General features: G+C 37.0%; 1 protein-coding gene across 2 annotated transcripts in view; it reads left to right on the forward strand.

Moving 5' to 3' along the window:
* Positions 1-15,008, forward strand: part of kalrnb (kalirin RhoGEF kinase b) — a 172,171-nt gene that overhangs the window by 60,127 nt on the left and 97,036 nt on the right. For both annotated transcript variants that reach the window (XM_087256077.1, NM_001327989.2), the window contains 3 exon segments: positions 1,441-1,636; positions 11,619-11,785; positions 14,877-14,996. In XM_087256077.1, coding sequence (XP_087112203.1) covers positions 1,441-1,636; positions 11,619-11,785; positions 14,877-14,996 — 483 coding nt within the window.

Raw genomic sequence — 15,008 nt, forward strand, 5'->3', positions numbered from 1 at the left:
TTTTTCCGTAACAACAAGTACAGCTAAGAGACAGCAACATGGCGGCAACATCAAGGGATGATGCTAAAGGAAAACATTTGTCTCTAACGTCTTGGAAACAGACATTTACGAGGGTACACCACGACAAAAAAAAAAAAATTAAGTGATGTTTTGTACAGTTTGCCGTTAGTTTGGCAGGTCAGTCATCCTTTGTTTTGCAATAAAATACCTGCACATTTTGCTACTTTTGTTTGCAAAACACTTTTTTAAATATTAAAATTCTAGATTTACAAACATTTTGACATTTTTTTCTACTTGTGGCTAAGAAATAGCTATTAACTTTTTTTGGTGGGGCCAGTGGCAATATTGGCAGGGTAAGTAAAAATCTGAACCACCAGTCCGATCGGGCCAGTAGAAAAAAATCCTCAGCGTTGAACCCTGCTACACCTTATCTGCAGCATAGCAACACCCTAACAAATTTTCCTTGTAATGATCTAAGCCCCATAACTGGCAACATTTTCCTAGCAACCACTCAGAACAACAAACTAGTACTTAATAGGACCCTTTTAACAAGGGTTTATGGGCCTGTTTGCAACCCGGTCACTTCATATATATGAATATCCCGGTCCCCTGTTTGCAACCCGGTCCCTTCATGTGGATATCTATATGATTTGTGAAAACGGTTCCATTTAGCCACATAAAGGTGTCAGGTAAATTAGGCCACATGTAAATCCAATCATCAAATATATAATATGCTATAAGCAAATTTTACAAGTTTACGTCAACTAAAGCCTCAGATACAACACATTTTATTTAATTATTGTTTTTTCTACAGAAATGTAAGCTATATATCTTTTTTGACAAAGAAAATATATCATGCTTCATTAGGCTTGGTTCTACTTTTGTCATTTAACGATCAATGACTGGGCAAAAAGCTCTCTAGATACCACTTATAACAAAACATCAGCTGCCTTTTTAAAATATTAACCACCTAGCAACAAAATACATTTTTAACTTTTAATTTATTTTACTTTTTGTCATTTTAGTAATTATAAATTATTAGCCTAATTGAAGAGTTCTACTTTAAAGATTTATTTTAAATTTAACTGACAGTTCGCCCAAAAAAGACACTTCTGTGATCATCTGCTCACCCTTTCCTTGTTCAAAACTTGTTTAAGTTTCTCTTTTCTGTTGAGCACAAAAGTAGATATTTTGAAGAAAGCCAGCCATTGACTTCTATAGTATTTGTTTTTCCTACTTTGGAAGTCAATGATTACAGGTTTTCAGCTGCTTTTTTCAAAATATCTTCTTTTTTGTTGATATAGAGGAAAAGAAGCTTTGCTAACACTTATCTATCCCTTTAACATGAATTATATTACGTCAAATCACTTTTAACACGTTTTTATTTTATTTTATGAATATGAGTGTAGGCTGGTATAATATATGTCCTCTGTTTCATAGGTGATGGGTGAGCTGGATGCCTGGAAACAGGATCTGATGCGACAGGCGACTGATTTTAACACAGAAGAGCTCACTCTGGCTGAACAGAGACTACACAGACACACCGAGCGCAAACTCGCCATGAACAACATGACCTATGAGGTCATACAGCAGGGACAGGATCTCCATCAGTACATCATGGAGGTCCAGGCTTCAGGTGAGGAGCTGCTCTTAAATAATACAGCTGTGGAGACAGGAAGGAGGACACAGATAGGTGCTACAGTGTTCGTTGGATGTTCCTATGTGATATCACTACTGGTTTAACACTTTGCCGATGTTTATTTTGCATTTGATTGGTCACGGAATCTTTGAGCATTGTGGTGTCATTTCCCTCCAACAAACCATGGCAAATAGTTTCTATGACAAGCAGGTACATTTTAATCAATCGAATGACACAACATGCTAAATAATTACTCAATATTCATGGATCTTGATGATGTCCGTATAAAACGAACGGACATTACGGTAGCAGATTGTGGAACATCACCAACTTCTCAAGGCATTATTTTGGGATTGTCTATGCAGTGTATTGTTTGTTTTGTTTCCATGTAATTAAGCATAAGCCTATCACAAGCGTACAGTCCACAGCAATCCATTTCTGTCTGCTGTAGACAAAAGGCCCTTCACACAAAACACATTCTTGTATTCTGTCTCAACATCCATGCTTTGTGTTCCATTTTGTGCCGTCTGATCTTTGAAAGTGCCGTTTTTGTTGTGGCGCATTGGCTATGGAATTGCAAAGCATAAATTTGGTGCTTTAAGCTTTATTTGCTGTGATGTTAGTTGAAACAGAATCTGTATGTTAGGGTGCGATGTTGTTGTGCAGTTGTAATATTTATTAATGTTTTGAAATTAGCTTCAATTTTTGGTTGTTGAGTTTTCATTGTAAGCCTTGTGTACTGTTTAAATTGACTACGCTTGTTATGTTTGGGACTGTTTTTGCCCAATTGACTTCTATTATAATGACATTTTTGGATTACAAAAGCCGCCTTTTTGCTACCCTTTAGTCTTGCTAGGCACCCTTTGCAAAGGGTAACCAAAAAGTGTAATGGTACGGTTTGCTTTTAGGTACTTTTTGACAGTGGAAACAGCCATAATAGCGTACCGAACCAAACTGTACCGTACCATACCACTCAGTGGAAACGGGCCTTTATTGATGACATCACCAGCAGCGACTAGTCGTCATCGACTTGACTTTGATAACATAAAAGTCGACTTCCAAAAATCTAAAGTTCTACATGCTTATTATGTTCTGAGAGCTGAGCTGCTTATTTACATTTGTTCAGACATATCAAGTGCGCAAAGGTCTCTCTCTCACACACGCACTCTTTTTGCTGAAACTCAGAGAAAGTTGTGGCCAAATTAAGACTCAAAATCACCCCACGGTGGATGAAAACATCCCCAACAGCAGACAAGGGTCAATAGTCATTTTAGTGTGTTTACTGTACCATTAAAACAAACAGGTGCAGTTGTTATGTTAATGAGGCTCATTTCAGTGCTGCCATCTCTGATGCAGTTTGACTGAAATATGAATGCAACATAGACTTTAATCATGAAATGACTGTTCAAGCATATCTGTTTTTTTGTAGTAGTAGTCGTGTAAATTAAATTTTTGAAAGTAAATTTAATGCCTTGTCTCTATTGCTGTGATTCTGCCTGTCACAGTTCAATAGAAGTGTGTCTTCTAGCAGCAGATTTTCATTCGTATGTGTGATGGAGGCACAGTTTTGACTTCATTACACATTTTCTAAGCCCTTCAAGTGTTCTCTTCTGATAAAAATGCCATTGCGTGTTTGCAGAAACCAAGAGAACAGAACTAAACAAACCCTTGTGTGCTTTTCTCATTTATATTTCTTAAACATCTCCTTTTAAGTTTGTAATTTATATTTAGCTCAGTTTTAGTAATTGAGAACCATACTTAACTAAACATGTTTTTAAATATTTAAATACATACACACAATATATACATTTTTACTTACATATACAAAAGCTGTCCAGTTCCGAAACACTCAATCACAAGAAGCTAGAAAAAAAACAAGAAAAAATCATGCAGTTTGCGCAGACTTTAATCTAATTCTAACTGACAGACTTCATTCATTTTCACTTTAATCACAACAGTCATAATAATCATAATCATTTTTGTTCATTTTGGTGGCTTACAGTACTGGAGATTTTCACCAGTTCTACTAGAACTGGTTTATACACCACAGGAACTGAGAATGATTTTATTTATAGGAACATTTGGAGAAACCAAATTAGTTCCTAATTCAGAGAATGGTCTTTCCCAGCACAGTAGGAACCACTAGTTCTTAGAAACTGGTCGGTTGGTTATTTTTTTATAGTTCTACTAGAACTGGTTTATACACCACAGAAATTAAGAATGATTTTAGTTCTAGGAAGATTTAGAGAAACGAAATTAGTTCCTATTTCAGAGAATGGTCTTTCCCAGCAGAGTAGGAATTGTAGTTCTTCGAGACTGGTCGGGTGGTCAATTTTATAGTTCTACTAGAACTGGTTTATACACCACAGGAACTGAGAATGATTTTAGTTATAGAAACATTTGGAGGATCCAAATTAGTTCCTACTTCAGAGAATGATCTTTCCCAGCACAGTAGGAACCACTAGTTATTCGATATTGGTCGGTGGTTAATTTTTATAGTTCTACTAGAACTGGTTTATATACCACAGAAACTGAGAATGGCTTTAGTTATAGGAACATTTGGAAAAACTAAATTAGTTCCTACTTCAGAGAATGGACTTTCCAAGCACAGTAGGAACCACGAGTTATTCGAGACTGGTAGTGAGACTCGATGGTGTATTTTTATAGTTTTACTAGAACTGGTTAACACACAACAGAAACTGAGAATGATTTTATTTATAGGAACATTTGAAGGAATCACTAGTTCTTTGAGCCTGGTCTGTGGTTAACTTTATTAGTTTTACTAGAAGTGGTTTATACACCACAAAAAAAAAAATGACTTTAGTCATAGGAACATTTGGAGAAGCCAAATTAGTTCCTACTTTAGATAATAGTCTTTCCCAGCACAGTAGAAACCACTAGTGACATCAGGGAAATGTAGTTCTTTGAGACTGGTCTGGTGGGTAATTTGTATAGTTTTACTAGAACTGGTTTATACTCCACAGGAACTGAGAATGGTTTCAGTTGTAGTTCTTCGAGACTGGTGGTAATTCTGTTATAGTTCCTATAACTACATATTTTGGCAGATAATTTTGAGACATATAAATCTTCTTGATGAATGTACTTTTTCTGAGACTAATTACATATAAGGCTAGTAAATGGAGTAGACAATAGATTTTATTTTGAAAACACAAAAACTGACCTGCTGTCCTTCACTCCACATCCAAACAGCACAATTTTTATAATACGCTCTGTCTTTCAGGCCAAACAAAGCTTCTTGAGACAGCGCAAACAGTGTTTGAGATGTTGCTGTTTATTGGGTCAGCATGAATAAGCCTTTACGGCAGTACGAGAGTGCAGTAATGTCTGCTGTAGGGGCCGGTGAGAGCTGAAAAGAAGGCAGGAGTGATGATGAGTTAGTGTTCAGCAAAGAGATAAAAGAGTGTGAATCAGTCATCGCTTCACTCCTCCGTGCTCTGCTGCATTTTACTGACAGTTACCACGGACACAACGGCGGAAACCTGCTACCCACATTATGGGTTGCCTTGGATGGTGTGGAAGAGGAAGGGAGAGAAGAGGAGGATTGGGTGGGATAGATAATGATTGAAATTATGTGTATTAGGCCTGGGTGCCAATTTGTCCCAATTTGATTCTAAATCTAATGCATTGGGCTCTATGTTGACGGTCTATGCGCAAAGCGCAAAACGCAGGGCGCAAATGCTTTCAGGGCGTGTCAGGACGCGTTTTTTGCTAATTTAGGGACGGGAAATCTGCCTTGCGCTTCGGCGCATGGTCTAAAAGGGTTGAGTTTATTTTCTTAATGAGTGTTAGGTGTGTTTTAAGAATAAACCAATTACAGTCTCATCTCCCATTCCCTTTAAGAGTCAGCTGCATCGCGCCAAGAGCGCATTCGCTATTTACAGGACGCAAAGTAAGTCTAAGTGGAAAAAATAAGCATTTCACAAGCAAACAGTTAACAGTTGACAGTTTTTTAACAGAAAACTGTTAAACAGAGCATCTACTGTGTGAGAATGAGAGATAATGGATCACTTTCACTTTCGCTCTTGGATAGGGAAACCTTTACGCACAGACATCAATTAGTCTATAAATAAATAATTTTGTTTGTTAAGCGCAAATATTCGTTTCAAAACTATTTCTGAATTCAGGTCTATTTTCCAGCAAATGAATAAATGAACAATAATAACAAAATGTGCTCAAAAACCTGAGTTATATCCTAAAACACATGCTGTGCCCCATATGGTCTAAAACCTGACAGGTGGGCAAATCGAAGCTTGTTTTTAATTAAACAAATATAAATATGGATATAATAAATAATATTGCTAATAATAACATTATACAAAAGCAAATTGTTATGAATGAACTGAAAAAGCCTCCCGAGATGAAGAAGACATAAAAGCAGTGGTTTTTCATATTTATGTAGGCTAGAAAATAGTATGTTTTGTAATATTTTAATTCTTTATATTTATATTCTATATCTATTCTTATTATATACTATATATATCCTTAATATTTAAATTTTTTCATATGTAAAGATATTTGCCTATTGCTCTCTTGTGCGTATTAAGCAGTGCGTAAGCGAGGCGCAACTCTGCGCCGGAGTTTAGACCGGATTAGTTTTGGTCTAATGAAAAATCTATTTTAGTTTCTCAAAATAGCAACGTGCCAGCGGTCCGCCTCAGAACGCCTTCCTTTTTTAGACCAGAACGCCTATGGGCGCACAAATGAGCGGTAATGCATTTGCTATTTAAACAGCGTAGCGCAACACCTCAAAACGATTCTTGCGCCAAGCTTAAGCTACCAAAAGACTATTGCGCTGCGTCTTGCGCCACATTGCGCCGGGTGTATGATAGGGCCCATTGTCTCAATTTCATTTGATTCTTGATTTGATTCTTGATTCAATTCAATGGATACATGTTTTACATTACATGCCATTAGAATTGTCTCCCAAACTTTGAAAATGGGTAAATTAAAGCAAAAGCCACCTCTATCAGATGCATCGAATGAGTAGTAATTCATGTAGTAGCAATATGAAATATAGGAAATAATGATTTTTTTTCAAAGTCAAAGACAGTTGAACCCCTAATGAGGACGTAACATAAATGCTCAGCATAATTGAGTACACCCCTCACAGATTCATTCATTTATTTTCCTTTGGCTTAGGTCCTTATTTATTAGGGGTTGCCACAGCAAAAGGAACCGCCAACTTTTCCAACCTATGTTTTACGCAGCCCTTCCAGCCGCAAACCAGTACTGGGAAACACCCAAACACTTAGTTTATTCAATTCACCTACAGCGCATGTCTTTGGACAGTGGGAGAAAATGGAGCCCTCTTAGGAAACCCACGCCAACGCGGGAAGAATATGCAAACTCCATACAGAAATGCCAGTCCTGACTTGTACAAAATTCTTGCTGTGAGGCGACAGTGCTTAACACTGAGCCACCATGCCACCCAGTTAGTATACATAGATGAATAGATAAATAGATTAAATACATTCTACAGATAATAAAAATAATTCATGATAAAAAAATATCCCACCATTCAATCAGTACTTTGACTAAAATTATCATCATTCATAGTGTATTAGTAGTTGGCTGACACTTTAAAACCTTCAGACTTGATTGACATGAATGCTCAGCAAGATGAGCATTTTGGCACATATTCGACCATTCGAGTTGCAGTAAGCCAAAAGTAAATTCAGCTCTCACACACACTGAGGTTTCTCTTTCAACACAATGATACGGGTGTGTGCACCGCAGAAAGGCACCTGTCAGTCTCTTTCGCATTTCAAACGCGTCCCACTCTTTCTTCACCTTCATATCTGTTTTTCTTGGCTGCTGTAATGTTCATTAGCAGTACTGTTATGCACAGAAATGTATACAGATTAACTATATAGAAAGATCTTATCTACTATATACAGTTGAAGCCAGAATTATAAGCCCCCCTGTTTATTTTTTCCTCCAATTTCTGTTTAACGAGAGATTTTTTTTTCCAATACATTTCTAAACATATTAGTTTTAATAACTCATATCTAATACCTGATTTATTTTATCTTTGCCATGATGACAGTAAATAATATTTACTGATATATAATATTATATATCTGGTAAATAATATTTACCAGATATTTTTCAAGATAATAGTAATAGTTAGGGTAATTAAGCAAGTCATTGTGTAACGATGGTTTATTTTGTAAACAGTCAGTTAAATTGCCTAAAAAAATATTGCCTTTAACCCTTTAACTGCCTGCTCTACCAAATGGTTGACCATATTTTGACTGTTTTAAATGATGACTGTTGAAGTCATTTAAATAATAATTTTTGGGCTGTTTTAAATAATGGTTTACACACACAGCATTCTTTTTTTACAAAAAAAATTAAGCAAATATAATCCTGTTGCACTACTACACTTGATTTTGGTTTTATTGTAAAAAAAAAAACATAAAAAAAGATAATTTAGTGTTCAAAAATGTTTTATTTTGAATAATTCAAATATTTCATATTTTTCAAATATTTCATATTTTCTGATTTTTGTAGTATACAGTTGAAGTCAGAATTATTAGCCCCCCTTTGAATTGTTTTTTAAATTTTAAAATATTTCCCAAATGATGTTTAACAGAGCAAGGACATTTTCAAAGTATGTTTGATAATATTTATATTTATTATTTATTTTATTTTGGCTAGAATAAAAGCATTTTAAAGTCAAAATTATTAGCCCCTTTAAGGTATTATTTATCTGATAGTCTACACAAACCATCATTAGACAGTGACTTGCCTATTTACCCTAACCTGCCTAGTTAACCTAATTAACCTAGTTAAGATTTAAATGTCACTCTAAGCTGTATAGAAGTGTCTTATAAAATATCAAGTAAAATATTTTTGCTGTCATCCTTGCAAAGATAAAATAAATCAGTTATTTGAATTGAGTTATTAAAACTATTATGTTTAGAAATGTGTTAAAATCTTCTCTCCATTAAACAGAAATTGGTGAAAATAATAACAAGGGGGCTAACGATTCAGGGTGATTAGTAATTCAGACTTCAACTGTACGTATTAACTCTGGTACTTTCACCATAAACCATTTGGTAGAAATTAAGGGATGTGTTGAAAAAAAATGTGGAAGTGTGTTAATTAGCGACATTAAGGGTTAAAAAATGCAATCCAATTTTTTTTTTCTTGCTGGAGCAGTTAAAGGGTTTAGGGGACTAATAATATTCACCTTAAAATATTTTGAAAAAATAAAAACTGCTTTTACTTTAGCCGAAATAAAACAACAAAGACTTTCTCCTGAAGAAAAAATATTATAGGAAATACTGTAAAAAGTTTCATGCTCTGTTAAACATAATTTTGAAAATATATTTGATAAAGAAAAAATAAATTCATAGGAGGGCGAATAATTTTGACTCCAAATGTATATTTTGTGTCAACTAACTGATATTCTGTACTAGGGATGCTCATAATAACCGATTAACCTTTAACCGAAAGGGTGTGATTTAATCGATTAATGGTGTCAGTTCAACAATTAAAAATTATTATTATTATTGTGCAACACATATTTGTTAACCCGCGGGACGGTAACATGCTTTTTCTGCTGTTGGAAATACTGCAGGTGCAAGAAGATGTTCTGTTGTTAATATGTTCTGTATGCTGCTGTTTGCATGTTAAAATAAATCAGTACATTAAAATGCTATATTTAATGTGTCAGACACAAAACAGACAAGTCAATTCATTTTTTAAATTGCATAATAATTTAATATTAATCCGACCGGTTAAGGGTTAATATTCGGTTAACGAGCAGCGGTTGTCAGTTGGCAAAATTAACCGGAATGAGCATCGCTATTCTGTACTGAGTAGGGTGAAGTGAACAGTGCTTAGGGAGCCCGTTGAACAAAACACACCTCCTATATATAAAATGGGGGGGTTCAACACTTTTAACATCAAATCGACAAACTTAAAAAAAAAACAATTAATCAAAAATATTATGTTCTATATATAAATATTATGTATTAGGTTACATATGACAGCGAGAGCATGTGAAATGGATTGAAGGGATGGAGGGAGACGGCGCACCATACAGCTCTGGGATCTCTCATACTATTAACTCTGTATGCAGGGGGGGAGGTTGCTATGGAAACCCCCCCTACATCCCCTATACTAAGGTTTCTATGGCAACGGGGCGTTCGCTCGTCACTTTGGGGTGTCCTCGGACACACTCCACCGCTCACTATCGGGATGCTATGAGGATGGTTCGGGATACTGCAGGGGCCGTCCTGCCGCTCACACATCACCCTCCCATGGGAGCCGCCTCCCGTGCCCGTTGTGAGGTTGCCATGGAGACAGCCCCCGGGCAGGTAGCTGAGGATAAGTGGGGTGATGTAAGGGTTAGTAGGAAAAGGTTAAAACGCCTTGTGTTGTATCCGCAGACGGGAGTCTCTGTCTCACATGCACTTACACCGACGCTTGATGTCTGTCACGCACTAATGCGGTTAAAGGCACGCAAACACACACACATGATGGATGCCGCTCGGCTGGGCAGCTGGGACATTCCATCATACGCTCACCTGTCTGACATGTTCCCTGCTCACATGCTACAGTAAGTGCTCAGCATTCATAGGAGGCTACAGTGAGCCATAACATAGCGCCCCCTGCTGGATAGAGGAAAGGCTGAGAGCATTTAGAGGTATCTAAAACATTCATTTTCTTTCGGCTTAGTCCCTTTATTAATCAGGGATCGCAACAACGGAATGAACCGCCAACTTATCCAGCATATGTTTTACACAGCTGATGCTCTTCCAGCTGCAACCCATCACTGGGGAACACCCATACACTTTTATTCACACACATGCACTATACTACAATACATACTATATACACTATACACACATATACTACAATTTAGCTTACGCAAGTGAAGTTTAATTTTAAACTAATTTCAAGAGGAGCATGTGCTTATGATTGATCCAGCATTAGCTAATAATGATCCTCCAATCAAAGGATCCCAAATCACTATACCCTCATTTTCTTTCTACAACTATCTTCGTCTGGAAGAAACCCCCCCTCCTCCTTTTCTTCCACCTTTATCCAGAATGGGCGGCACGGTGGCTCAGTGACTAGAACTGTTGCCTCACAGCAAGAATACCAATGGCGTTTGGTCCTCGCTGAGCCATCTGGTATTTCTTTGTGGAGTTTGCATGTTCTCCCCGTGTCCGTGTGGGTTTCCCCCGGGTTCCCCGGTTTCCTCCGCCCTATGAAAGGTGGGAGCCCTGGGCTCGAGGATCCCTTGAGCTCAGGGCTCTCTCCGAGGACAGCATGCCAAACAAGCTATGTATGAAATCAAGAGTGTGAACTCTTGAAATAACTGATGCCGCATGTCTTTGGATTTGAAACTGGAGCACCCGGAAGGAAACCTAAGCCAACACAGAGTGAACATGCAAACACCACACAAACATACCAAATGACCAAACCAAGGCTTGAACCAGCGAACTTCTTGCTGTAAAGCAACAGCGCTACCCACTGCACCAACGCGCTGCCTGAATCTGAAACACGGCTTTTTCATTTAAAGTCCACATAAAGCGAAAGCTGCGGTCGTTTTTTTTTACATATTGTTACACATAAATGGAATAGTAAATGAGAAAACAGTGGGCGTAGCCTGTTTTCTCTACTGTGGGCTGAATCGATGTTGTAAAGTAGGCATTTCATTCAGAAATATCTGAATACTCCTCCTCCACACCATTTCTGTTTGTTGTCAAAACTGACAGTTTTAGAGGCGTGGTTAAGTATGTTAGCCACGCCCAATACTTCAGACATTTGTTATCCGACAATTTAACTGAAAAACGAACAGGAAGTGCATTTTCTGATTTCGGTTAAACATTACGAGGCCAAACAATTTAGAAAGTCAGTTGCAGTGCATTTTAGATTTTATAAACGTGCAATTTATATTCCATAAACATGCTGATATGTGTTTGAAAATGTGTGTTTACAGGTATGGAGCTCACTGGAGAAAAAGACGTGGACTTGGCGGCAAAAGTTCAAGAGCTGCTGGAGTTCCTGAATGAGAAACAGCACGAGTTGGAAGTGAGCGCCGAACATACGCACAAACGTCTGGAGCAGTGCCTGCAGCTACGACACCTGCAGGCCGAGGTCAAACAGGTGTGTGTTGAAAATCAATCACTACATCTCAGATCACACTCTCATTTAGAGACCCCATCTTAGAGTTCCGCTCGCTATAATGTCACGAGGAGAAAAAAAAAGCATGCGCTGAGCTAGTGTCCAAGATTCTGACTGATGCCATTATCCCTGAGTACAAGTGCCTCGCTAATTGCTTTTATCTCTGACACTTTGAGCATGCACATACACACACACACACACATACTGTCGCTCCTACTGTACAGTATCTCGTCTCTTGCAGCGCGTGGGTGAAAACTGCAGCCCTGCATTTCAGAAAAATGAATCAGTCAGTTCACTTGCAGCATTTCATAGACAGCACTGCTTTCTTATTAGCGGCGCTGTTATCTCTGGACTTCTCAGCTTTTGTTTTGATCTTGAATTATTTATATTGTATCCTGTTTCTGTGTGTTCTTTTGGTGCATCGGTTTAGTTAGAAAATGAATGTAAATGTAGGCAGGGAGTTACATAACGGGGAAGTAGGGAATCCCTCCAGCTCATATTTGATGCTTCTGCACTCTTAATGGCTCTCCATATCACACTGACTTATGCTATGGATTGAAATGTTAAACTGTTTTAACTGGTGTTAGTTTTAAAATTGGCAACATTTCCACTTTGATACGATTTAGAAATGGCAATGTTTATTTTACATACAGCAGGGAAAACAAGTATTAAACACATCATACTTTTTCTGAGAAGAGATCTTTCTAAAGGTGCCGTTGACTTGAAATGTTGGTAACAACCAAATAAATTCATATATGCAAAGGAAACAAATTTTATTAGTTTACAAATGAAGTTATGCATAATAAAATAGAATGACTCAGGGAAAAAGTATTGAACACATGAAGAAAAGTACGTGCAGAATGGCAGTGAAAGCCCAGACAGCAGCTAAAATCTCTCAGTAGTTCTTCAACAACTCTTTGCCCTTCATGATTGTAATTTAATATTAACTGCATCAGTCAAACATCTACAATATCAGGATGATGAAGGTAAAACCAGGGTGGACTTTTCAGCAAGACAATGATCCCAAACACAGCCAATGAAACTGTCAAATGCTTTCAGAGAAAGAAAATCAAGCTGTGGAATCACCTGACTTGAATCCAATAAAATACAAGTTAAAGATGAGATTTGACAGACAAGAACCATCAAGATTTTGACACTGTTGAAGTTTGTGAAAACCTGAGCCATTCATGTGACTTCCTTCTCCATATGAGATGCGTCTTTAAGCTGCCATCATTAAAAAAGCCTTTTATATAAAGTATTAAAAACATTTTACTGGTTCAGTACTTTCCAGTGTGTCATTTTGATTGTTATTAAACATAACTATTTTGTGTTGTTATTTTATTTATTTATTTATTTATATTTTTTTGTATTGTTTGGATTTTTATCAAAATCTGGTTCAATTCCATTTTAACAGCTCCTTTAGAAATATTTTCTACATTGAGAAAAAGCCCCAATCAGTGTCTGCAGCCACTTCTCTGTTTTCAGATATCTCCGTTTTTCCCATCCACACTGACACGGAGCAGCAGCATTTTAAAATGAAAACGGCCTCTTCCAGGCTTAAAAAACTCTAATGTAGTGTAGACGAAAGCAACCCGTAGCAAAACTTATGTGTTTTAAAACTAAAACATGTTAAAATAAAAGGGGTCTTAGTCAAGGTAGCTAGGAAAGTCATTGTATAATGATGGTTTGTTCTGTAGATCAGTGGTTCCCAACTTTTATTTGTTTGAGACCCCCTTTTCCTCCGGAAAATATTGTAAGGTCCCCCTCAACATTTAATGATATTATCACTCATGTAAGTTTTCAGTAAGGATGACAAAAAAATTTGTTTTTAAACAAACGGTATGTTTATTGCTATATCTAGACATGTTTTTGCGCAAATATAGCCTAATGTAAAATATAAAAGCAAAACATTAGTAGGCCATTTTTAACTGAAAAGCCTTTGGCCTTTAATTTGGCCCTATATTAGTTGCCAATTTTTTAAGGTTTCTTGTCAGTGACTGTGACGTCCCTCATCTTATTTTGGGTGTGTGTCAATTCCTTTGCCTTGCGCTCCAGAATGCTCTGGGCTTGTTGCGGTATTGAAGCTGAGTCGTCTGTGAATGTATTATTATTAATTTGCACAGTCTTATGCATTCGATAGCAAGAACTTTGGTGCAGGTAATAGACTGTGGCTGGCTGGGTCAGGGACTCTTTGCATTACAAATTTGTCAATTTTTAGGTCAGTCAGGGGATAAAATGAACTACGGCAACATGATCATCATACTCCTAATTGTCCACTGCTAAATTTTTTTTTAAATATGACGCGACCCCCCACAGAGCTCACTGAGGCTCCCTTGTTGGCCGGGACCCCCCTGTTGGGAACTACTGCTGTAGACTATCAAAAAAATATATAGCTTATAAAGGGGCTTATATAAGCTAAAATTATGTCTTAAAAAATTAAAAGCTTCTTTTATTCTAGCCGAAATAAAACAAATAAGACTTTCTCCAGAAGAAAAAATATTATCAGACATACTGTGAAAATTTCCTTCCTCTGTTAAACATCATTTGGGAAATATTTAAAAACAAATTTATTCAAAGGGTACATACTGTAGTATGCTTAATACAAGCTTAGATAAACTTAAAAATATAAGAAAAACATTATCATTGTTGTAATCTCACTAGGAAATGTTGTGGCCAATCAAATTCTGTACGGGCATGCAGATTAATAATCCTGTGTGTTTCATCAGACTCAGTGTTTTTTCAGATTTTCCTTTTTTTGTTTAATTCACAGTTAAATGCTAGATTTTCAAATTATTTAAATTTCAATTCAAAATGACAATTTTCAATTTATTTTTTGACATGGCACGTTATTTATGGATCTGACGGTGTTAAAGTTGAATTAGAGCAAGGAAAACAACATTTCTCATATTTTGCCAAACAATGTAAAAAACAGGAGACAGCACCAAAACTACAGAGTTCCTCTGAATACATTACCTACCAGATTAATCCAAAATTATTAATAGACTCTCATTTTTCAATTCTGTTTTGTCACAAGTCTTCATGTGTATTCACATGTGTATTATGATCTGTGCAGGTGCTGGGCTGGATCCGCAACGGTGAATCCATGCTCACGGCGAGCACAACCAATGCTGGCCCTCTGTCTGAGGTGGAACAACTTCAGAGAGAGCATGAACAGTTTCAGCTTGCCATTGAGGTATGCACACAC

The sequence above is a fragment of the Danio rerio genome, chromosome 6, assembly GCF_052040795.2.
Source record: "Danio rerio strain M-AB ecotype USA chromosome 6, GRCz13ab, whole genome shotgun sequence".
Taxonomy (NCBI): Eukaryota; Metazoa; Chordata; class Actinopteri; order Cypriniformes; family Danionidae; genus Danio; species Danio rerio.